The sequence below is a fragment of the Cervus canadensis genome, chromosome 24 (genome assembly GCF_019320065.1).
Source record: "Cervus canadensis isolate Bull #8, Minnesota chromosome 24, ASM1932006v1, whole genome shotgun sequence".
Lineage (NCBI taxonomy): Eukaryota > Metazoa > Chordata > Mammalia > Artiodactyla > Cervidae > Cervus > Cervus canadensis.
In genome coordinates, this window is record NC_057409.1 from 53,836,348 (window position 1) to 53,861,988 (window position 25,641).

Genomic DNA, 25,641 nt, shown 5'->3' on the forward strand with positions numbered 1-25,641 from the left:
TCTGGGTTTGTTTCTGTTGTGTTACTTATGATTTTGACTCTAGAAACTTTGCATGTAAAGATTGCACAATAGGTGAAAACTAACAAAGTCACATACACATTACTCAAAAACCAGCAGGAAGGCTTGATGGAAACTCTGAATAAGCGAATGTCTTGAGTTCCAGCAAATAAGAGTCATCATACTGGATATAAGACGGAAGCAACAACAGGGCATTAACAGCAGCAATTCCCAGGTGAATTAGGAAGCCTCTTGGTTGCCGTGTCAGCACTGTTCCAGCTTCAGGATTCACAGCTGCTGGCATCACTGCAAGGGACACCTCTTCTGTTAGGGGGAGGGATCCAGAGTCATTCCTGGTGGCAAATCTCAGACAAATTACACCAAAAGCAGATGCATGGGTAAAACTCCCATGAAATGAAGACCAAGAGGAAAATAACAACACTGGCCTTAGTTGAGTGATTTGATCGCTGGGTTGTATGTTTTTTACCTCTAGAAGAGGTTGGACTAGGTAGGCTATGGTCCTTTCCAGCTCTAATAGTCTCTGGTCTCATGAATCCAACTTGAACCTGGAGGAAGGAATTTAGGGTGAGATGCTCCATCCCTGGTGATGCAGGAGGGGAGTGGCTGACTGAATTTCATGTATGTGGGCTACAGATCTACTTTGATCTTTCCCCTTGCCAGGACTGGATGCTTAGTGGTGCCACCGCCCAGCTGCTGACCCTAGTAATAGTGTGGGCCCTCCCAGTGCCTGAGCCCTGGGGAGCTCTCCATGTCTCCAGGCTCCAGAGAAGCTGCTGAGTCAGGTGAGGAAGTCATGATACTGGGGTATCGGCCATGACCGGCCACATAAAGTCCCGAGGCTGGTGTCCAGAGTGAGCCCTGACTGCAGTCAGAGATGACAGTTCCTTGTGGGGGACTTCTCTCTAAGTCCTTTCACCCATTTCCCATCTTCTAGGTGGTCAAGAGGAAGCTAATGTTTGATGGAGAAGATTTCAAAGAAAAAAAGCTTTTAATATAACCTGCCTTCTCCCTTGGACTTCTCCAATGTCTCAGTAGGTAAAGAATCCACCTGCAATGCAGGAGATGCGGGTTTGATCCCTGGGTAAGGAAGATCCCCTGGAGATGGAAATGATGACCCACTCCAGAATTCTTGCCTGAAAAATCCACAGAAGAGGAACCTGGCAGGCTCCAGTCCAAAGAGTCGCAAAGAGTTGGATACAACTGAGCTCCATCCTATCTCTGATCCTTTATACCCACCCACATGATCCTAGATTACTCTGTAGGAGAAACTTTGCACCTGTCCCAAGGCCGCCACTCTTACTCTTTTGCAAGCTCTTGACAGTATTCTTTGGGTGAAGGTGTCAGTTTGATGTAGGACCACAGGCTAATTCAAGGTGCATTTTCCAGTCTCTACTTCTCTCCACAAGCCCAGTTTTCTGAAATTCAAATATATTAATTGGCAGCAGAAGTGGAGGAAATAATTTTAAACTTGGTTTGAAATTAGTATATATTGATATTTAGAACTATAAATGAAAGCAAAAGTGTTAGTCACTCAGTCATATCTGACTTTTTGTGACCCCATGAACTGTAGCCTGCCAGGATCTTCTGCCCGTGGGATTTTCCAGGCAAGAATACTCAGATCTCCTGCATTGTAGGGAGATTCTTTACTGTCTAAGCCACCAGGAAAGCCCTTAGAACTATAAAATGACCATTATAGCTTTATCTTTAAGGAGGTAATTCCTTACCAGGAAATACTCATAAACAGTTGGATTTAGATATCAAAAAATGCTGCAGGAGTTTTTTATTCCCTAGAAAATATTAAAAATATGATGACTCTTACTTATTTCAGAAGAAATTTTGAAAAGCTTGTAAATATAGAGCCTGGAAGAAGAATGTCAAGATTTCATATGTGGTCACAGACACCTTAGTCGATGTACAAGGACATGTATAGTTTGTTTCCCATAACAGAGGCAGAGGTCTAAGTAAGAATGAGTCCAATAAGTGGCTGTTTTTTATTTAGATTCAGAAAATAAAAATCAAGTTCTTGACCCCAGGGTAAAGAGTTATTTCCAAGGGTGTGAGTCTCACATTCAAAAAACCATCTTTGTGGGAGTAATAGGGTTCTGTTAGATAATTCCTAAGGATACCTATTTAGATCAGGATAAGGTATGCTGCATGAGATGGAAATGCAATGGGAAGGGAATCTAGACCACATTTACACAATATTATTTTTTCTGCCGCCTAGTAGCAAATAGAGCATTTAATGAAGCAAAATGTAAATTTATTTTCAAAATATTAATCACATTTTCACTTCTCCCCTCAACCATCCAAAACCAATCACAGATGTCCATTTTCCTAATTCCTTTGCAAACTCCTTATAATGTAAACACACTTTGACCAATTGTACTGAATAGCAATGTCTTTATCTGGAATAAATGGTGAAAGAAGGCAGCTGCCAGTAGATTTCCTCAAGTCGTAAAGTAGTCAGGAAGGCTCCCCAAGGAACCATCAAGAAGGAGCCACATCTGGCAAAGCTGAGGGGGTTTTCTGTCCTTCAGATGGTGCAGGAGGCCCATGCATTCCCTGCAGCAGCAGGATCGGAATTAGGAGTTCCAGCAGCAGACAATCATTGTCCAGACTGAGCAAACTGCCCTCCCTGTGCACAGACTCCAATTTCTGTCAGATTCTTTTTACTTTTCTCAAATAAACTGTAAACACTGATTGATTTGACTGACTACAGTTCTAAAAGTCTGGCATATTGAAGCACAATTTACACACAATAAAATTCACCTTTTTCCAACTAACTCATACAGTTGTATGTGTATGGATCTGTAAGACCTAGAACATTTTTCCACCAGAGTCCTCACAAAGAGGACACTACAAAAGCATCATGAAATTGCATTCATCCAGACCCACTGCTAGCTTTTACGACAATATCCTTAGAGTAAATACAACAATGAATTCCGGGTGGCCTCCTACGTAGACAGAGGGCTTTACTTAAAATAAATCAGATCATTTGCCTTCCTGCTTAAGATCTTCAAAGGGCTCGTGGCACTGTGCATTGACAGTCTGTAACTTGGGTGTAAAGATAGAATTCTGGAGTTTGAATGGCAAAGTGAGAACTATATTTTCAGAAACTCCTAACTGAAACTTAGCGTTTCCTTCAATTGGGAGTAAAGGTAACAAACCATAAACCACACATTTTTGTCACACTACAGTTGTTACACTTATCTCAAAATATTGCTTATGCTAAGCATAATTTTGAAATTGCATTCATCCAGACCTACTGCTAGATCTTACTCGATGCCATTAATAAAGAAGCATTTGTATTATCACAAAGCTGGTATTAACATTTTGATCTGTTCCATTGTAGTTGGTTTCCTGTTTAATCTTATGTGTTTTGTTTTATTCAACAAAAAACATTAATCTTTGAAAGAGTTCATAGGTTTCATCGGACTGCCAAAAGGGGTCCACAGCACAAAAAATTAGTTAAGAATCCCAGCTCTGGATGAAGACTCTTAATTCTCAACAGATCTTTCCAAAGTCATATATCCTCTAGTCTGTTCTTAGTCGTCAACTCATTTCTCAACATTTCTCCCCAACAATAGCTTCTAATCCTCCAAAATATACACAAGACTGAACTACTTTTAGTTCCTTTGATGGCTCATACTTACTTATTGCCTCCCTCTGCTGTATCCTCTCAGATCTCAAACCCCAACCCACTTACCCTCTCATCTCAATAACATTCACATATCTTTCAGGGTTTGAAAAGCCTTCTTGCCCAACACACACACACACACGCGCGCACATGTGCAGGGCTCAGCTCACGCCATGCCTCCTCCATATCCTCCACCTCACCCAGTACTGCTCTTTCCACCTTGGTTGTAAATGCTTGTCTATCATCTGTCTTCATTAGACTCCAAGCAAGCTCTGTACGTACAAGGACCAAGAACCCCTGGTTCACAGTCATTTCCCTAAAATCTAGCACAGTGTGCCTCTTAGTATTAATAAATATTTGTTAATGATTCAGTGTTTGAACTGAAGGAAATGTAGAACAATACTTAGTTCTTTTCTTTCCTTTGCTCCTTGATCTGCCTGAAAGATTAAGCTAGAACTCCCTCTATAATCCTCCAAACCCTACAATTGTGGAACAGTCCCAAATATTATACTTCAAACTGGTTAACCAAAACATACTTGCCACTGCTCAAACATAGGATGTTTTTTCTACTTCACCTCATTCATGACTTTCAAACAATAGAAATGCTCTGGAATCAGACTGTCCACTAGCTCACCGTAACTTCCCTTTAATTTAGGGAACATCCCAAGCATCTGCTTGCTTGCAGATGAATCAGATGTTCCTGAAATTTACCCTTAATTCCCCTTCATTAAACTCATTGCCTTTACTACTCCCACCCGCAGTAAAAATCCCACACAATGCTCTCTGACTTTAGGCTTGACCGTCAACCACTTAAGATGTCTCACATGCTCCTGCAGGTGGAAAGAACCCCAGAGGCCATCCACACAGGGTGGAGATGGAAAAGTTTGAGGGGTGTGGAGAAGTGTTGCTCTCAAGCACATTTTTCAGACTACACCTAGTCTTAATCCTCCTCATCCTCAATTCTGGCTCAATAGGCTTGGAGCCTGTGCTGAGGTCTGAATGGTTGATTTAACTTGTGAGTCCTTATCCCAGCGCTGTTTATTCAAAAAGGCATCACCTTTTGCAATCAAGGTTTCCAATCTGAGCCCCAAAGACACGAAGTGACTTGCTTGACTATCTTTTCAATTCTCCCAAGGATGGTACATGGTGCCATTCTAGAGAAAGAGGAGAGAAGGTAATTCATACACAGATGCCTCAGGTATTAGGCTTAATTCTCTCGTGGAACCCGAGATGAGACAGCGCAAAGTCCCTCCGGTTGTGAGGAGAGATGAAAACAGTCAAGTAAATAATGAAGGACAGATTTAACAAGGGCTATGAAGAATGTAAATGTGATACAGAGTAACTGAAAGACAGGGTCAGAGAAGGTCTCTCTGAGGCGATGGCATCTGAGATGAGACCTAAAGAATGAGAAGAGGCAAGTTCATTCCACAGCTGGGAACACAAGAAGAGCATACACATTCTGAGGATCCAGGCAGGTAAAAGCTGGGGGTACCTGAGGAACAGAAAGAGGCTACAGAGCGTGGAGCATAGAGGAGGATGGAGAAAGAGGGACAAGATGTGTAGGAGAAAGAGGCAAGATCAGAGTGTGTAGGGCGCTACAGGGAGGGAGGAAGGCACTGGATTTTATTGCAAATGCTTTAGGAAGGAGTGGTGTTATAATGCTTCACTATATCTAAGTTTTCATTTAAGTAAATATGTAAGGAGGTCTCTACAGAAGAAATCTCCCCTCCCGCAATTCCCCTATTAGAAACCTCATGGGTGTGCAACTGTGTGCATTTGTACAGGGCAGAACACTCAAGAGGCTCCACGCCTGGTTTGGTGCTCTGCCTGCCTTCTTGAAATTCTTCATAAGTCTGAATAAGGGGCTCCTTGTTTGCATTTTGCACTGTGCCTGCAAATTATATACCGGCTCCCGTCCTCTACTAAGAGGGGGAAACAGATGTCCATTTGTATTCTGGGAATTATGTAAAGTGTTCTTGCAGCTCTGGGGACTGGTGCTCACTCGCAGGAGGTCTGGAGACTGTGGTCCAGTCAGGTGGGTTCCCTCACACACTGGAGGTCCTAGGTTGGTCCCCTAAGTAGATAACAGCGCTTTAAGAGTGGTTGAGCAGAGTCCAAAAAAATCCAGTTCATGCCTCCTGGGACCATTCAATAAGTCACACAGATAGCAGGCTGGACCAAAACGATTTTTCCTGGGCCTGCCAAACTTTGGAAATCATGGTCCAGTGACTAGATTGTTCTCCTTCACTACACTTCTTCCCTACTCCCGCTGGTATACTCACCAGAAAGGGGAAGGTAGGGACGGGGAGAGGTGGGGGCGGTAAGAAGACGCCAGAGGAAAAAGGCAAGTCCTCTGCAGATCTAGAAGAGGGCAGTTGAAGAAACAGCCAGCCTCCCCGCAGCCCCACCCCATCTCTGCTTAAAGGGCAACTAGCCCAGCTGGGCGGCGGTCAGAGCTTGAAAGACTAGTAAAATCTGAGTTAGCATGTGTGCACACTGTGTAGATAAAGAAGTGAGGGAGAAAAAAAAAAAACAACGGACATCTCCAGACCACCGGAAGAAAGGCAAGATGGAAGAGGATGGGGTAAGTTTTCCAGCACCTTAAGCAATGTAAGGATGTCGCCCTCCCGGAGGCTGCAGAGGGCGAGGGGGGCGTGCCCGCGGCGCAGCGGGCGGCCCCCTGGAAAGCCCCGGGGCCGCGCCTGCGCACTGCGCCCGCTGCCTCTACTTTCGCTTTTCGGTTTCCTCTCAGCCCTGCTGCTTCTCGCTCCCAGCCCATTTCCCCGAAAGCACGTGGGACGGCTCTTCCGAGCAGTCGCCTCCCTCCCGCCGAGCGCTGGGCCGGCCGTCCCTGGAAACTTTTCAGCGTTTGACAGTTGGCACCTCCTCGACTGTACCTCATCCTGGGCGGGGCCTGGGCTGCTCGCCTGAAAGCACACAACTTCACAAGGTCTTCGTGAGGGTGTTTGGACTACGAATGTACTAGTCCCCGTAATGGGCCTTTTTGAAAGAAAAGACAATTATAAAAAAAAGTAACCCACCACCCTGAAACATGTTAGGGACATTCTGTAGCGGGTCCGGACTGGCAGGCAAAGTTCGTGTTCGTCATAAATGCGATGAGAGTTGCCAAGACTTTTAAGCAGGGAATCACTATAAATGAGGTGTTTTAGAGAATTTAATTCGGTTAATGCAGGAGACATGGGTTTGATCTCTGGATGGACAAGACCTCCTAGAGAGGGACATGGTAACCCACTACAGTGCTCTTGCTTGGGAAATCCCATGGACAGAGGAGCTTGGCAGGGTACAGTCCATGGGGTAGCAAGAGCCAGACAGACTAAGCGAGTAAACACCAACGACAGTTTGGTGAGTACAGCAGAGGGGAAAGGGGCAGGAAAAAGTTAATGTAACGGGCATCGACTGTAGCGCTTCAGTTCTAGACTGAGGAAGACCTACTGTGGGGCATTGTCAATGATGGGAAAATTAAGGCAGTTAAAGACATAGGGAAGGAACCATCCATAGAACTTGATGACAACCAGCATGCAGAGAGCCAAAGAGAAATATCCTACTTGCAGATATTAACATGTCAAGACTGAAGCTAGTCTCTGTGTAAATTTTATAGTACCAGAAAAAAATATATATGTTTAACATATTATCTACCCTTCTGAGAGTCAGCTTTTCTCAAACATTGTGTGGGCCCTTAGAACAGGGTGTAAGAAGGAGGGGAAGGACTTTTTTGGGGGGGTGGAGTCCTAGCATATTTTTACACAGAGGGCTGCTACTTTGGTACCAAGAGTCATTGTTATCACCAGTTCAGTACTGGCTTTGTGAGGGTGAATATGTGACAAGAAGAAGTAGTATATAGATATGAGAATGGAGAAAACGACAATAGACACACATATAATCATAAAAAGTGAAAGTGAAACTCGTTCAGTCATGTCTGACTCTTTGCAACCGGGGTCAGAATGCTGGAGTAGGTAGCCTTTCCCTTCTCCAGGGATCTTCCCAACTCAGGGATCGAACCCTGGTCTCCCACATTGCAGGTGGATTCTTTACCAGCTGAGCCAGCAGGGAAGCCCAAGAATACTGGACTGGATAGTGTATCTCTACTCCAGGGGATCTTCCCGACTCAGGAATTGAACTGGGGTCTCCTGCCTTGCAGGTGGATTCTTCTAGCTAAGCTACCAGGGAAGCCCACTTATAAACTTCCTGGGAAAGGAAGCTTATCTCTGGGAAATTATTTACAGCCTTTTCCCACCCAAAATTGCCCTATTATTCTAGGCTTGATTTAAGTTCCATCTATTAAATACTTGGAGGAACCAATTGATTTTATGTGCACACCTTCCAAGAAGACCTAGTCTGGCCTCAGTGATGCCTATCTGGGGAAGTGACATTTAAGCTTAGATTTTAGTGGAGACATAAAAGATGAGTTGGGGCTTCCCTGGTGGCTCAATGGTAAAGAATCTGCCTGCCAATGCCGGAGTCACATGTTTGATTTCTGGGTTGAGAAGACCCCCTGGAGAAGGAATTGGCAACCCACTCCAGTATTCCTGCCTGGGAAATCCATGGTCAGAAGAGTCTAGCGGGTGACAGTATATGGGGCCGCAAGGGTTAGACACAACTTAGCAACGTGGCCAACAACAAAAAGATAGGCTAGCCAGCAAAGAAGTTGGGAGGGAGGGCATTGGCTCCAAGGGTTTTCCAAATGGAGAACTGCTTGTGAGAAGACCCTGAGTTTGTAGAAAGAGCTTGTCTTATTTGAAGGAGAAAAAAAACAAAAAAACAAAAAACCCCTGCTGAAGTAAGGAAAGAGTGGCACAAGATGACGTTAAAGAAAGTGATAGGGAAACCAAGGCTTTATAGGTTACATTAAGACATCCGGATTTTATTCAGGAAAGCCATCAGAGGATTTTCAGGTTTGCAAACACATGATCTGCTTTGCAGTTACAAACAAACCAGTCAAACTACTACAGGGTAAATGGATTAAATGGGAGTTAAGAACTGAAGTGAGGCAGCCATTTGGGGCATCTACTGCAAAGATCCAAATGAGAGAAAAGGGGGGATGGCACAGAAGATGACCAGAAGCAATGAGACCTGAAGAGTATTTGGAGGAAAAGTCAACAAGGCTTGAGGACTGGTGTGGGCGTGGGTGGTTAGAAGACAATATCAAAGGTGGCTCCTAATTTTCTGGCACGGGTTATTTCTAGAAAAAGGGCAGGTTTAAGAAGAAAAATGATGAGATGGTTCTGAATATAATTAGTTTTTAGAGCTCACCAGACATCCAAGTAGAAAGTCAAATGTGGGCTGTACAGTGGGTGTGGCGCTCAAGGAGTCGTGTGGACACGGTACGGTTGTAGAAGTTCTACATTATCTAGAAAGACACAGATGCTGTGGACGAGGTCAACACAGAGCAACCTGAGAAGTGTAGGTAAAGTAGACCAGATCTGTAGCATGACCACACTTAAAACTGAGCAGTTTGGTGGCAGAGATGGAGAAAGAAATACCAGAGGTAGGAAGACGCAAGGAAGGTATGTTGTCATTATGGCCCACGAATAAGTGTTAAAAGAATGGAGGTGTTAGCTGCGCAGAAAGTTTCTGAGTGGTCACATAAGGTGAGTACAGAAAAGCGTCTTCCGGGTTTAGCAACATGGAGGTAGGTAAGCTGCTAAGCTGAGATTCGAGAACGACAATGTCCCCCACCTGTGTCCTCTGCCTCGGATTTTCAGATTTGGGGCTAATGTAAGGCTCTCCCAGTTTGGGCCTCAGCAAACACATAACTTCCTTTTAGCTGTTCTCTAAAGTATGTGTAAACATAACCCTTAACTTGCAACACAGTTGAGCTTCAAGGCCTCCAAATACGAGCCCTACCCGAGCCCTACCCGAAGGCTAAGGAAAGACTCAGCCGGCTGGCAGAGCAGCGGCCGGGGGGAGGCGATGCGCGCGGGGAACAGCCGTGTCCGATTGGCCGAGCGCGGCAGCAGCCCGATGATTGGCGGGAGCAGAAGGCGGGGCGTCAGGATCAGCCTTTTCTTTCCGCTGGTACTTTCGCTTTGCTGCGCTGAGTTTGCGGAGAGATCCTGCTGCGTTCGGAAAAACGCGAGTCAGACCCCAGATAGAGCGGAGGCGACCCGGTGCGCCTCGGAGAGGAGGCACGGCTGTGCTCTCGCCTATCCCTGCGGGATCCGGCGCGCAGAGTGAGTGAGCGTGAGGTTCCGGGTTCCGGGTGCCGGGTGGGACGCGCCTGGACCGGCTTCCTCGGGGCCCAGCAGACGGATGCCCAACGAGCTCAAGCTTTTAAGTGCTGACAGGTGAATCCGTCATCCGGAAAAGAACTTATATCCCAGGTGTTGTTTCCGGTGATGGCACGGTTGCCCCAGTCAATTGTGCCCTGGTAGTAAAAAAATGTGAAATAGAATCCCGCCCCTCCCCCACAACAATACATCTTCCCATTTACCCTCTTTCCCTTCCCTTCCAGCAGAGTCGTATTTTCTTCTCTCCGCAGAAAGTTTGCATTTGCCGTGTGCCACCCCTAGAGAGCTGTCTAAGCTAGACGCACCCTGTGCATGCAGACCCAACAGTCTGGGCATCTGACGTGCTGTGTGTAGCTGCTGCTTGTGTTGAATCCCTAGCCCTTCGCTGGGCACAAGGTGACAGGTTAGTAAATGTTAACGGAAATGAATGAGTATGTGACTTTGGAACTTAATTATATATCTGTTTAAGGATAAAAGAGCTTAATATGCTCATGAAGTGTAAAAGTGATGATTAGTTCCTGCAGATCCCGAAATAATATAATTAGCCTTTAAAAAATTCTGACTAGTACCAAAAGTTTGGGGGAAGAAAAATAGGTATGATTGATTGTGCTTTAAATATTGTTTGTATAAGTTGGATAGATTGTTTTTATGGGACTGAAATAAGACTTGAGCCCCCAGCACAATCCAGTTTGCAGTTTGACGCAGGACTCAAAACTTGTTGGACCATAATATGGTTTGCCCTTTACTTTCTAATTCAGTCTACTAGATTTCAGTTCAACAGACTTCTATTGAGTATATATTGTGTGCAGGACACTGTCCAAAGTGCAGAGGATGGTTAAAAAGAAAAAAAAAAAAGGCAGTCTTAGCAAATCTGAAGCTTACATCATTTAGGGGAGACATCATAGAGCTTTTTTTAAGGAAGACAGGGTGTCTGTGCATGCTCAGTCGCTAAGCTGTGTTTGACTCTGCGACCCCATAGACCGTAGCCCGCCAAGCTCCTCTGTCCATGGGGTTTTCTGGGCAAGAATACTGGAGTGGATTGCCGTTTCCTACTTCAGGGGATCTTCCCCACCCAGGGATCAAACCTGTGTGTTGCATCTCCTGCATTGGCAGGCAGATTCTTTACCACTGAGCCACCAAGGAAAACAGGGGCTGATGCCCAAATAGAGATGCAAAATGCTGTGAGGCACAAGTCAATGAAAGCTTAATTGTCTCTGGGTATGTCTTAGCTTAAAGAAGAAATGGCGTTTGTACCAGTCTTTGAATACTAGTAAAATTTAAAGAGGCAAAAATTTACGGGGAAGCTGTTTTCAAGGGTGAGTGACAGCTGGAGCAAAGCAGAAGTGTTGGGCGAAGCCAGGGGAAGAAAAGTAGATGATTGGGTGGCAGGGTTGCTTTGTGAATGGATGAAAATAGTGTCAGAGTGGAAATCAGTCAGATATTGGGCAAACTAGCAGTTTTGTGCAAGAGGATGATGTGGTCAAAACCCTTGTGCAGCAGAAGGCTGGATTGGAAAATAGTGTTGGAGGCATGGAGGCAGGAGGTCTTGAGACTGGAAAGGAAGAAGTCAGGTGATTGAGGGATGGTCTTGCTATTCTGTGTTGGTACCAAGTTTGGCGAGAAGATGGAGTGTATTCTGAATTTGTTAGCATGAATTTATTGATCGCCTGCTTTGTGCCAGGTGCTGTGTCTGTATTAGCTCATGCAGTCTTAACAATCACCCTGTTGATAGAGAAGTGAGTCACCTGTGGTCACCCACCTAAGAAGAGTGTTGCAGCCCCCGCTGGCCAGCGTATTTGCTTTAGTCACATCCTTTTTAGATACTTAGCAGGGAGGAAGAGCACTGCAAATTTGCAATCTTTTACTCAGGTAGGATAAATTTGAAGTGAAAAATCAAATTGCTACAGCAAGTATACCAAAGGTTCGCTTGGGTTCGTTTGTACTGATGTTTTGTGATGGTTAGTTTTGTGGCCCCACCGTATGCCTACCTTCCTTTGGAGGGAAATTTATGAAGCAGACATGACTTCATGCTTGCACACATGTGCTTGCCAGCAAGCATGCATATGTTCTTCCATGCTCTGCTTGAAAATCCAGAGCCCTTCCTCAGGCCTGGTAGAACAAGATTCACTTACATTTGCTCAGAGTATTGTCAGCTGTGCGCTGATATATTGGGTTGCAAAAATCTGAACGAAACTTTTGGCCAAGCTGATAAGTCCTAATTTACACTATGATGAAGGGAGGCTTTTCATTTTCCTGATGGATGTTCAGACTTCCTTAAATCAGATTTTTGTTTTAATTTTTAATCTTTGGGGTTACTATATAAAAGTTGATTTACAGTTATCTAAAGAGATAGTATTACTTTATCTTTTCAAATTGCATTTAACAATGTAGTTTCAGTCTTTAAAAATTATGACTGAGATTTAAGAATTTTGTGCTACTTTGTTGTGTGCAGTAGACCAAGAACAAAATATCTCTTTTAAAAGATATATAACAAAAGTAATTCATTTTAATCATGTGAATCATATAGAATACCAGTTTAAAGTCCTTTGAATTAAATTACAAATGTTCTGTAATTTCTAAGAGCAGTTTTGGGGAAAGTTTTTACAATTTATGTTAAAGCAAATAGTGTTTTCCACTTTTTAATAAAAGTGAAGATTCATTTTAAAGGCATATGAACACCTACTAAATGCCCAGCACTGTTCTGGAGATACTTCAGTGAACAACCTTCCCCCACCTCGCACTACCACTATCCCAGACAAATGATTCCCTTCAGTGGGAAAAACAGACACTAATCAAAATAAAAAGGAAAATACGTCCTAGGTCAGATGGTGGTAAGGGCGATGGAGAAAAGTACATCAAGGAGGAGGGATAGTGTTTTCTGGGGTGAGAGGTAGTGGCAATTTAAATAAGGTAGCCAAAGAAGGCTTGCCTGATACATTAGCATTTGAGCAAAGACCTGAACGTGTATTTTATGGGGAAGAAAGAAATATTGACCCCAAATGAAAAAACAAAACAAAACAGGTTTTGGAATATAGACATCTATTTTAAAAGTATGTTTGAGACAAATTATGTTTTTGATTAAGCAAGATATTTAGAAGAAGCACAATGCTAGACATGCTTTCTTTGGAGCTGTGGACTTCCATTTGTGATCTGTGGTCTCTTGCCCTATAGGATGTCCCAGTGGTATGAGCTTCAGCAGCTTGAGTCCAAATACCTGGAGCAGGTTCACCAGCTCTATGATGACAGTTTTCCCATGGAAATCAGACAATATCTGGCACAGTGGCTAGAAAAGCAAGACTGGTAAGGAAAACTCATCTGATAAAAGGAGGAGTTTTTCTACACTTTTAAAATAACTTGTTGATTGAATGACTTGGAACTACACTGACTAGCAGATGAATCTCATCAGTAGCCGTTGGGGTTATCTGTTGCAAAAAAAGAGTGTTGACTTGAAAAATGTCATATGTCTCTAGAAAGCTAAATGCATTAGTCATTAATTTTATGTACTTTTCAATTTAATTATACATCCTCCTAAATGCTTTGAACAAGTTACATCATGCTGATACAAATTATTTTCCAAGCTAGGATCCAGGTTATAGAAAGAGGTAAGTTACAGCCAAGTCGTGGTAGAATACTTATGAGAAGTATAAAGTAATGCAGTTAAGGAAATAGCTCTTAAAACTGATAAATGTTTTGTTTTAAAATTTATTGTTTAGCTCATTGCAAATATTTTAAATGTTCTGAAAGTATTTGACATAGAAAGTGAAGGCTCCTGTTGATTTTTTGACTCCAGAGATAATCACCATTGATAGCTTTATGCACCAGCTTGGCGTACTAGAATTGTTCATGCTAATGTTATATAATAGAAATACTATACTCCCTGCTGCTAAACGCACTGTCAGCTTCAAAAGAAGGGACTAAAAGCCAGGAAAACACTTTTAAGTTAATCATTTCATTATGGAAAACAGTGTTTATTTTGTTGGTTTAAAGGTAAAAATCACTCAGTTGTGTCCGACTCTTTGCAACCCCATGGACTACACAGTCCATGGAATTCTCCAGACCAGAATACTGGAGTGGGTAGCCTTTCCCTTCTCCAGGGGATCTTCCAACCCAGGGATCGAACCCAGGTCTCTCACATTGCAGGAGGATTCTTTACCAGCTGTGCCACAAAGGAAGTAGTATCTAAATGAAATGTGTACATTTTGACCCTCCTAGGGAGCATGCTGCCAACGATGTTTCATTTGCCACCATCCGTTTTCATGACCTGCTATCACAGCTGGATGATCAATACAGTCGCTTTTCTTTGGAGAATAATTTTTTATTGCAACATAACATAAGGAAAAGCAAGCGCAACCTTCAGGTATGACCTTCGTTTTGTGTTTTAGTTGAAATGCTTCCATGTTTACGTAAGAGAGGTTTTTCATTCAGCAAATATTATTGAGTACATTCTCACTGGTATTTAGGAAATTACAGAGACTGTCAATAAACTGCCTTTATGTGGCTAATACTTTATAGCAGAAGTAAAATAAAATATCAATTCATTTTGTAAACATAAGGAATTTTCAAGCTTCAGGCTATCACTTAGGCATAAGTAGTTCTGAGAGAAATTCGGTGCTGTGATCTTATTTAAAGTTGTTGATATTTAAGTCATTAAGAAAAAGGGTTATATGTTAAGAGCAGTGAGCTGTAGTAACATGTTAAAGCTCAAAGGAACTTGAGTGATGAGTCCAGTCTGAGTGCTTAGTAGACAGATGAAGAGTAAGTCCAGAAAGGTTTGATGTCTCTGAGGCCCAGGAATGAGGTGGTAAACTGGAGTTGGACCCCACCTTGCCTTGCTTCTGCTGGAGTTGCCCTCCCTTGGAAGAAAAAGTGAAAGGGAGTTGCAGGCAGGAGAGAGTATACATCAGAGTTTTAGGAGTTCTTCATAAGTACTTCAGCACCCCATAAACCTGATAACCATTTTTACTTCTGTATTAATGGAATTTTTCTGTTTTAATGGAGGTGAGTACTGTCGTTTTCTTGTTTTATTCCTCACAACCAGACTGTTCAACTTAATTAGAACCTTTTCCCCCACTCTGTGAATGTATGTATGATTTTATAATACCAGTGAATGGGAAAGCCAGATTAACTTTACAGAAATTTCCTCTCCTACAGAGTTGATTTAATTATACCTGTTATAAAGAGAGGCACAATTGCAGTACTTTGCAAACTACCTTTGACAAGAAAGCAGAAAAATTGAAAAGAATGTCTTTGGTCTGATTCGAAGCAGAGACCATTAGATTGAGGAATAATCTGGATAACTTTTGTATCATTTTCATTGTCTCAGGATTGTAACAAGAGAACTGGGCCCAAGAGCAACAAAAATGAAAAATATTACAGGAACTGTATACAAAAATACTTGTTTTTTTAATCAAGAAGTAATTTAGGAACCTGCAGTTAGTTGGACAGCTGAAGCAGTTTTAGTCATAATATGCGAAAAGAATATTTTGATGTTACCAAAAAATAGCTCATATAGGATTTAGTAAGTGCAGGATGAACAAACTCATTTCAGTGTATGATATACAGCGGTTTAAACATTCTGAAGATTAATTTACTTTTATTCTAACAACCCATGTCTAGGATAATTTTCAGGAAGACCCAATACTGATGTCTATGATCATCTGTAACTGTCTGAAGGAGGAAAGAAAGATCTTGGATCATGCCCAGAGAATCAGCCAGGTACTTTTTTCCTAATTGAACATAAAGGATAATAAAGCAATAAACATTCATTCAGTCATCCAGCAAGTATTATTGAGGCCCTGTTTCAAGGCAGTGGTGACTAGCTCTCTGATTTTATTGCCCCCAAGAAGTGGGGAAAAATAAGTATCAAGATGTTACAGACCCAGACTTTCAGAAAGGACCCTATTATAGTAGAAGTCATTCTAGGTTTGAAAAACCTTTTCAGGTTGTGATAGTCGCTGTGAAGATAATAAAGCATGATACAATGTGGACAGTAGTGGAGTGCTGGGTTATTTCTTTAGGTCAGGGTCAGGCATCATCTCTGAAGTGCCAGGGTAGGAAAGGAAGCAGAAGATGGCTAGCGGGCTCTTACAACAGACTGAGGGAGCAGAGGGGAAGTAGGTGAGGTCGAGGCGCAGTCGGTGGAGGTGGGACGACGTGGGCAGATTCCGTTATGTTCTGCACGTGGTACCAAAATGGCTTACGTTGAAGGATCTGATGTGGAAGTGAGAAGCAGCAGAGTCTAGGATAACTGTGATTTGTGACTTGGGTTACTTGGAGATACTGTTTATTAAGCTGGGGAAGATAGGAAAGAGACAGGAGTAGAGTTTTGGCAGGACACAGTAGGTTTTAGGAAAGAATGGGTTGATAGGGAAATCAGCAGCTTTGTTTTGGATGGTACTGAGATATCTGTTAGGTATCTGAGACATCCAAACAGTGAATGAGTCAGTTATACCATAACCAAGATTTTTTAAATTATGATTTTATTAATCCTAATACAGACCTTCCTGGTGATCAGGGTTCAGTTTTTTGAAGTTACCGTGGCATTTATTCATGCCTTTCATTGATGGGGTGGTGGGAACAACCCAGCAGACAGTGAAACCACTGTGGTTTGAGTTGTTGTGGCTGAGATCATTCCATTATCGGGGAAGAAGGTCAGAATACACAGTGGAATGCTTCCTATGTCCATTTCTCTAAGGAATAACTAATAAACTGAGCTGTGAGATTGGGAGGTAGGGGTGGAGAGAGAGAGTTTAAGTAGAGACAGTGAATATGCCATTTTCCGTGCACTTTTTGAGCATTTGCCCAGTCCTTGTGATTGCTGCCTCCCTGGGTGTTTAGTTCCTGTCACACTGAAAGCTCCTTGCTGCAGTAAGCATTTAAAGATACATATTATTGGTTGCAAGCTTAGGTTGGCTCATTCATCCTAGTGAACAGAAGTGTCAAGAGGAAAAGCCGGCCACGTTGCTGCCTCTGAGAGAGGTGTGCCTTCTTCAGTATGGCCTGTACCTGGGAGACTCTCACCAGGAAATTTTGATTATCATGTGGATTTTTCATTGTAACAGCATTATGCAGCGGGCCACTCTGTGTCTCAGATGGGCTTGAGTGGTCAGCCAAGGGCAGACGGGCAGGAGAGTAAACTGTTCACCTTGGGGTACCTAAACCTTTCCCTCCTCACATTTGGCCCCGAGGCAGCACTAGAAAGTGAAGGAGGTGATTCCTGCTCTGCCAGGTCAGCCCCGTCTCTTGGGTTTGGAAGGCTTGTTGGCTTTTGATTTATTTTAAGCCCGTCAGAGGACACTGAGTTATCAGTGACCCCTTTGGAGGAGGTTAGTGGACTGTTCAGCTGTGACCAAGAGAAGCAAGGCCCTCTTGGGCTTTGGGGGACGGTCCTGGATGTCTGGGGGTATCAGATCATTATTTTAGATTCCACATATCCACAAACAATATCTTGTGATATTTGTCTTTCTCTGTACAATTTTGATATGCCTCTCAATTATCTGGAATCTTGCCCAAATGGGGTGTCTGATTCAGTGATCAAATTAGGACCTGAGATTCTGTATTTCCAACAAGCTCCCAGGTGGTAAGGTGATGCTGGTCGGGTGACCACACTGAATTGCATGACTTTGAGAGAAATAAGGACAGGGTAAATAAGAACAATCTTCTCTACAGCATTTGAGAAACCCTCAAATAAATTCCTGTGTGGTCGCAGGCAACTGTATGAACTAATGGAAAATTCTAGATACACTATTTGTTTAGTTTAGATGTGAACTGAGCCTAGTCTTTCTATAGGCTTGTTCACAGTTTGCCAGCACTTTCCAGGGCCTTGAGAACTGAGCTTTTCTTTTGCACACTCATGTGGGAGGCCTGTAGGAGCTTCTGGAAGGTCTGAGAGTTAGGCGGGGCACAGGATATAGACTTGACTTTGGAGCTTAACCAGCAGGTAAATAAAACAGAGGAAGGCATGGCTGCTAACCACGTACCTTCCATTACAGGCACAGTCCGGGAATATTCAGAGCACTGTAATGTTAGACAAACAGAAGGAGCTTGACAGCAAAGTCAGAAATGTGAAAGACAAAGTTATGGTGAGTACTGAATAAATGTATACATATTCTCTGTAACTTTTTATAGGGGGGATAAAAACATTTTATCTAGTGTAAACATTTACTAGTTTACTAGTGTAAACATTTTAACTAGTTTCAGTTTTTTAAGTAGTTGAGAAGAAAAGTTTCCCCCAAATTCCAATCTCTAAGTAAACAAGTTGATGCAACCAATGAGCAGATAGATATTTATGGCCCGTGTTATAATTTCCAAACGTGGAGCTTATCTTTTCCTTCCTTGTAAGATCATGCAGTAACTGTGGACTTTGCCCCATCACCCAGTGAACAAGCTACTGCTGCTTATGGCTTCACTTCTTAAATTGGCATATGTTCCTGGGGTTACATAGTACCCCAGGATGAACGTAGTCTTCCTCAAACACCTGTTTTATTCCAAGGCTTGGATGGGGAACAAAAACATCTCAGGGAAGGAAATTTCTGATATATTCTGATTAGAGTAAAACATCTGCAATAACTTTAAGATAGAACTTCCTAGACCACCTACGGGAGCGGTGCCCTTGGTGGTATATGTTCACTCCCCTCTGCTGTGGGGCTGCGTGGAGAGGGTGAGGAGTCCAGCTTTGCACTGGACCTGTGTCTGTGAAAGCGGGCTTTCTGTTGAGGAGCCTGCTCTCCTGTGGGTCTCCAGGTCACACTAGCATGACTCTGACTTTGTGCTTCAGATGGCATTTTATCAAACAGGTTATTTGGAGCAGCTTTACCTTGCTGCCTCTGAGGGAAACATTTCATTAAATAAATAGACATCAAGTGGCCCAGTCCAGAAATAGGCATATGTCTTGTTTTCTAAAATGGTTATTATATACTTATTAATTAAGTAGAAATTATTCATTATTAGAATTTTATGAATCTTATTCATCTCTGAGAGAGCAGGATTTTATGAATCTTACTCATCTTCGAGAGAGCAGGATTGTATCCATGATTTTCTGGGTCCTATAGAAACAATAATCTGTGTCCTAAAGTCTTTGTTCTGAGTATGGTGGAAAACTTGTTTATGTCTTTACTTGTAGAGTATTGAACATGAAATCAAGACCCTAGAAGATTTGCAAGATGAATATGACTTTAAATGTAAAACCTTGCAGAACAGAGGTAAGAGTTAACATTTAAAGCAGTGTCCATTGCCTGTAATTTTTTCTGCCTACACTAGCTAGCAAAGGCAAGTACTCCTTCATATTTAGCAAATATTTTATGACTTAATTACTAGTGTTGACTTTTTGATGACCAGGTCAGGGTTTTTTAACCTCAGTGCTATTGACATTTTGGGCCAGATAACCATGTTCTGCTGGAGGAGGAAATGGCAATCCACTCTAGTATTCTTGCTGGGAAAATCCCATGGACAGAGGATCCTGGCAGGCCACAGTCCATGGGGTTGCAAAGAGTCGGACATGACTGAGCACACACACAACCTCATTTTGGAGACTGTTGTGTGCGTTGTGAGATACTCTGATAGCTCAGTGGTAAAGAATCTGCCCGCCAATGCAGGAGATGTGGGTTCGATCCCTGGTTTGGGAATATCCCCTGGAGAAGGAAATGGCAGCTCACTCCAGTGTTCTTGCCTGGGAAATAACCATGGACAGTGGAGCCTGGTGGGCTGCAGTCTGTGGGGTTGTAGATGCTGGACATAACCGACAATGACAGCAAGCTGGGCACTGTAGGGGGTTCAGCCGCGTCCCTGACCGCTGCCCACCGGCGGCAGTAGAGCTGCCAGTGTGTGATCGCACGCTCAGCCCTGTCTGACTCTGCGACCCTGTGGACTGCAGCCTGCCAGGCTCCCCCGTTCACCGGATCTTCCAGGCGAAAGTACTGGAGTGGGTTGCCACTTCAAAACTGTCTCCAGATGTTGCCAAGTGACCTCTGGGCGACAAAATCACCCCCCGTTGACACCCACTGGTTGTGTTTTTCACTTTACTTACTGTGCTTCACCTACTGATGGACATAGATGGATAGGTGTTTGGAGTTCCCCACCCTAATCCCCAAAGTTTCTTCAAATGTTCCAGCTCTGTGTGTGCACACTAGAGGTGAAGTTCAGCATTTTCCCCTTGTTTTAGAGCAATTTTACTCTATTTTGTTGCTGTTGCTTGTTTTTAATGATGACAGGATGTCCACTGAAAATAACCTCAAAGTGTGCACTGTGCAGAACAAGCAGAGTACTGCTGTTACCCTAGCAGTCCTTGGAGGATGTCATGATAAAATGGAAGCATTATTTGTAATAATGTGAATAAAAATACCAGAGAAAGAAACCTCAATGACACTTTCCCAAGTTGTTTGCTTCTCTTTCAAAGCCACGGAGATGCTTTGTATCAATTTTGTTTTAAACTGAGGTTTTTAATCTTGTCCCTTATGTTCATTGAGGTAATATTCTGACAGTGACTTAAGAACCAGACAGTAGTATTTCTCATTTACATGAGCCATTGAAAACAAGGACTTTGTTTCCAAGTGTCCTGTTCCGTTATTTTTTTGTTTTGTTCAATAGTGATTGATGAAGACCAAGCTTGGACCTGTCTTCAGATAGCATTTGGGTCATATTTTCCCTAAATGCATGCGAATCTTGCCTTCAGTTGGTCTTGTCGTCTCACATTTTTGTTTATCTGCTGTCTCTCCCAATTCACAGAACATGAAACCAACGGCGTGGCAAAGAATGATCAGAAACAAGAACAGTTGTTACTCCAGAAGATGTACTTAATGCTGGACAATAAGAGAAAGGTAGCATTTCACGTTCCAGAATAACACAGTACTTTTGTCACAGACTGTAAATAATGGACTTGAAATTTAGAAATGAGGCAAAAATTATTTTTTATAACCACTTGGCTTAGTGCCCAGTTGAGAGGAAAGAATAAAATTCCATGATTAAAGATGTGTTTATTTCACTGTGTGTCTTTCTCTCCCTTTAGGAAGTCGTTCTCAAAATAATAGAGTTGTTGAATGCCACCGAACTTACCCAGAAAGCCCTGATTAATGATGAACTGGTGGAGTGGAAGCGGAGACAGCAGAGTGCCTGTATTGGGGGGCCCCCCAATGCCTGCCTGGATCAGCTGCAAAATTGGTAAGACTGGCAGCTGATTGGTGAGCTGCATAAACTTGTAGAGTGAACATTCAAGCTGTGTCAGTTGCACGGACCCCGTGAAAACTTCCATTTGGAGTTGGACGTAATCCAGCTGCTTCTTGCCCTGGAATCACGCCTGTGGCCATGCTCAGCTTGGTGTGGCGCACTCCTCTCCCTGCTGGACACGCACTGTGGGATGTGTCACTTGACTATGCCAACACACCAGTGACATGGTCATCACACAGCACATTTAACAATGTAAGTCACAGTGTTTTATTAAAAATGAAAGGGCTCGAGGCATTTTCCAGGCTTACATGAAACAACAGTGGGCCACTCATTCAGCCATCCATCTAGTAAATATTTATTATATGCAGTATGCCAGGTACTGGGCTAGGACCTGGAACACAAGGCGAATGATTCTTGATTGTTGCCAGCAAAGAACTTTCACTGGGGAGATGGGAGATGGACGTGGTAATAACTACTTGGTGAAAGATTGCCAAGGTTCTAACAGAGACCATTCAGAGTCCATGGAGGATGAAGGAAGGAGTCACCAGGAAAGATAAAGGAGACAAAATGGCCTTGCACTGACTCGGGAGTGAACAGGAAAAAACTTCACAGACCAGAGAGGAGAAAGGTGTGGACAGAAGCAGCAGGGGGGGAAGGACCTGGGCCCAAAGTTCTTACATTGGGTGGCTAGAGAGTCGGATGCCAGATAAGGAAGGAAGAAAACAGAGCAGACAAGAGGCTGGAACCTGGTCGTGGAGGTTCCCATACTATTCTGGGAACTCCAGGACTTTCCCAGTCAACACTGGTGAGCCAGGCAGGCCCTTTATTTAAATGGAGATTCATTTCTCTGATTTTTGTATTTAAGTCTGAGGATAGAATAGAGACAGAAAGGCCTGTATTTCTGGTCTGCTCTGAGGATGTTTGAATGCCGAACTCCAAAGAATAGCAAGGAGATAAGAAAACCTTCCTCAATCATCAGTGCAAGGAAATAGAAGAAAACGATAGAATGGGAATAACTAGACATCTCTTCAAGAAAATTAGAGATCCCAAGGGAACATTTCATGCAAATTGAGCACAGTAAAGGACAGAAATGGTATGGACCCAACAGAAGCAGAAGATATTAAGAAGAGGTGGCAAGAATACACAGAAGAACTATGCAAAAAAGATCATGACTCAGATAACCATGATGGTGTGATCACTCACCTAAAGCCAGTCATCCTGGAATGTGAAGTCAAGTGGGCCTTAGGAAGAATCGCTATGAAGCTGGTGGAGGTGATGGAATTCCAGTTGAGCTATTTCAAATCCTAAAAGATGATGCTGTGAAAATGCTGCACTCAATATGCCAGCAAATTTGGAAAACTCAGCAGTGGCCACAGGACTGGAAAAGGTCAGTTTTCATTCCAATTCCAAAGAAAGGCAATGCCAAAGAATGTTCAAACTACTGCACAGCTGCACTCATCAGCAAAATCTCATACACTGGCAAAGTAACGCTCAAAATTCTCCAAGCCAGACTTCAACAGTATGTGAACCATGAACTTCTAGATGTTCAAGCTGGATTTAGAAAAGGCAGAGGAACCAGAAATCAAATTGCCAACATCTGCTGGATCTTTGAAAAAGCAAGAGAGTTCCAGAAAAACATCTGCTTTATTGACTATGCCAATGCCTTTGACTGTGTGGATCACAGCAAACTGTGGAAGATTCTGAAAGAGACTGAAATACCAGACCACCTGACCTGCCTCCTGAGAAATCTGTATACAGGTAAAGAAGCAATAGTTAGAACCAGACTTGGAACAACAGACTGGCTTCAAATTGGGAAAGGAGTACATCAAGGCTGTATATTGTTACTCTGCTTATTTAACTTACATGCAGAATGCATTGTGCTAACTCCTGGGCTGGATGAAGCACAAGCTGGAATCAAGATTGCTGGGAGAAATATCAATAACCTCAGATATGCAAATGACACCACCCTTATGGCATAAAGTGAAGAAGAACTAACGAGCCTCTTGATGAAAGTGAAAGAGGAGAGTGAAGAAGTTAGCTTAAAACTCAGCATTCAAAAAACTAAAATTATGGCATCCGGTCCCATCACTTCCTGGCAAATAGATGGGGAAACAATGGAAATAGTGAGAGACTTTATTTTCTTCGGTTCAAAAATCACTGCAGATGGTGATTGCAACCATGAAATTAAAAGATGCTTGCTCCCTGGAAGAAAAGCTATGACCAACCTAGATAGCATATTAAAAAGCAGAGACATTACTTTGCCAGCAAAGGTCCGTCTAGTCAAAGTTATGGTTTTTCCAAAACCATGTGGTTTTTCACAACCATCATGTATGGATGTGAGAGCTGGACTATAAAGAAAGCTGAGCACCTAAGAATTGATGCTTTTGAACCGTGGTGTTGGAGAAGACTCTTAAGAGTCCCTTGGACTACAAGGAGATCAAGCCAGTCAATCCTAAAAGAAATCAGTCCTGAATATTCATTGGAAGGAGTGATTCTGAAACTCCAATACTTTGGCCACGGATGCGAAGAACTGACTCAGTGGAAAAGATCCTGATGCTGGGAAAGATAGAAGGCAGGAGGAGAAGGGGACAACAGAGAATGAGATGACTGGATGGCATCACCGACTTGATGGACATGAATTTGAGCAAGCTCTGGGAGTTGGTGATGGACAGGGAAGCCTGGCGTGCTGCAGTCCGTGGGGTCGCAAAGAGTCGGACGTGGCTGAGCGACTGAACTGAACCGAAGGTTTTAGCAGAGCCCAGGGAGGACGGACAGAGCTGAGCAGACCAGGTGGAAGCAGTCGAGTCAGTGGGCAGGAGTGGGTGGTGGCCTGGGGCAGTTCTGAAGGGCCCAAGGACCAAAGATCTCATGAGATTACTTTCTGGATTGCTGTTTTTCTTTCTTTTCCCCCAGGAGTGGGGTGAGGTCCTCACTGTCTAGAGCCCCTCTGATCATCTTGGGCCACATGGAGCCTCTTGTGGAGGTGTGAATGCCCTCCATTGTCCCCCACTGTGCTGTGCAAGAATTGTCAGCATTTTCTTGTGTCCCTCGGCCCAAACAGGATTGGGAATCACTGGGTTAGAATCCTTGTGGGATGCGCCTGCCTGCCACTGTTATCCTGCCTCTCATTTCACACCCACGGGCTGTGCTTTTGGGGCTGTGACCTGGACTCAAGGACTGAAAACACCAACTGGAGGAGATGTTTTTCACTGGGGAGTTGATGCTCTTATCACTCCAGGTCAGGACTTCCACAGTCCAACACTGCTCAGAGGCTCCATCACCTTTGGTTTACTGTCAGGATGGAGGAACCTGAGAGTAGTCGGCAGCTTTCCTCCTTGGTTTATACATATTTTGAGTGTCTGATAATGGTTAGATTATGTACCTTGCCTCTCTTTCAGGTCAGTGACGTGGTAACCCCTGTTCCCTTGTCTCCTCCTAACCCGGCTTGCATCCGCCCTCTGTCTTGCTGCCTTGACTCCAGGTTGCCTTCTTCCTCCTCCCTGCACAGTGTCACTGCCTTGATATAAAATCTGCAGGGGCCCCTCACTGCCGCCACATCACCTTCTAGAGTGTCTGCCTTATCATGTCCCCTCCCTCTGCACCCCGCCCCCTTTACCCTGTGTGTTTAAGTCCCAATTATATGATAACTCAGTTGAAGTCCCTAGACTTCAAGAAGATTCCCTAGAAGATTCCCTAGACAGCAGTCCTCAGACTTTTTGGCACCAGGGGCTGGTTTGTTGGAAGACAGTTCTTTCACAGACAGGGTGGGGGGATGGTTTCAGGATGATTCAATAACACATTACATTTATTGTGCACTTTATTTCTGTGACATCAGCTCCACCTCATATTATCGGACATTAGGCCCCAGAGGTTGGGGACCACGGCCCTAGAAGCTCCCACTCCCCCGCCCCATCTCTGCTCACGTCCATCTCGGCGGGTGCAGAAGCGTTTTATTTGGGCTGTAATCATTCAGGGCATGTTAGTTTTTTCTCACAAATAATGACTCCTGGTGGCTCAGATGGTAAAGAATCCGCCTGCAGTGCAGGAGACCCAGGTTTCATCTTTGGGTCAGGAAGATCCCCTGGAGAAGGGAATGACTACCCACTCCAGTGTTCTTGCCTGGGAAATTCAGTGGACAGAGGAGCCTGGCGGGGCTACAGTCCATGGGGTCCCAAAGAGCAACTGACACTTCCACTTTTTCACTTTACACCAAGACAAGATTTGTTCTCTGTTTCTCCCTGCACTGCAAAGCTGGGCAGATAACATCACGTGTTGTCTGTGAACAGTGCTTGTTGGTTTCCGTGATTCTCTGAATCCAGACTGCTTTGCGGCTGTTTCTGATGAAGACTCCATGGCTTGTACCTTCCCAGGTTTACCATAGTGGCGGAGAGTCTGCAGCAGGTTCGTCAGCAGCTTAAAAAGCTTGAGGAGTTGGAACAGAAATACACCTATGAACATGACCCCATCACCAAAAACAAGCAAGCCTTGTGGGACCGCACCTTCAACCTCTTCCAGCAGCTCATTCAGAGGTAACTTGAGCAAGATGTTTTTGCACCTTTTGCAGTTATTTTACCCAGG

At 43.6% G+C, this 25,641-nt stretch overlaps 1 protein-coding gene and 1 long non-coding RNA gene across 2 annotated transcripts in view; one reads left to right on the forward strand and one right to left on the reverse strand.

Annotated features, from left to right (window-relative positions):
- Positions 1 to 1,699: 1,699 nt before the first annotated feature.
- Positions 1,700 to 6,023, reverse strand: LOC122426651. The gene is made up of 3 exons (XR_006265202.1): positions 5,938 to 6,023; positions 4,713 to 4,809; positions 1,700 to 2,580 (listed from the first exon to the last, which is right to left on the reverse strand). It is a non-coding gene; the product is annotated as an uncharacterized LOC122426651 (long non-coding RNA).
- Positions 6,024 to 9,667: 3,644 nt separating this feature from the next.
- Positions 9,668 to 25,641, forward strand: part of STAT1 (signal transducer and activator of transcription 1) — a 39,347-nt gene continuing 23,373 nt past the window's right edge. The window contains exons 1-10 of the mRNA XM_043445049.1: positions 9,668 to 9,846; positions 10,155 to 10,306; positions 13,075 to 13,203; positions 14,116 to 14,260; positions 15,520 to 15,618; positions 17,895 to 17,984; positions 19,025 to 19,103; positions 20,626 to 20,717; positions 20,906 to 21,057; positions 25,434 to 25,592. Coding sequence (XP_043300984.1) covers positions 13,076 to 13,203; positions 14,116 to 14,260; positions 15,520 to 15,618; positions 17,895 to 17,984; positions 19,025 to 19,103; positions 20,626 to 20,717; positions 20,906 to 21,057; positions 25,434 to 25,592 — 944 coding nt within the window. The 5' untranslated portion in view covers positions 9,668 to 9,846; positions 10,155 to 10,306; position 13,075. The remainder of the gene's footprint in view (positions 9,847 to 10,154; positions 10,307 to 13,074; positions 13,204 to 14,115; positions 14,261 to 15,519; positions 15,619 to 17,894; positions 17,985 to 19,024; positions 19,104 to 20,625; positions 20,718 to 20,905; positions 21,058 to 25,433; positions 25,593 to 25,641) is intronic.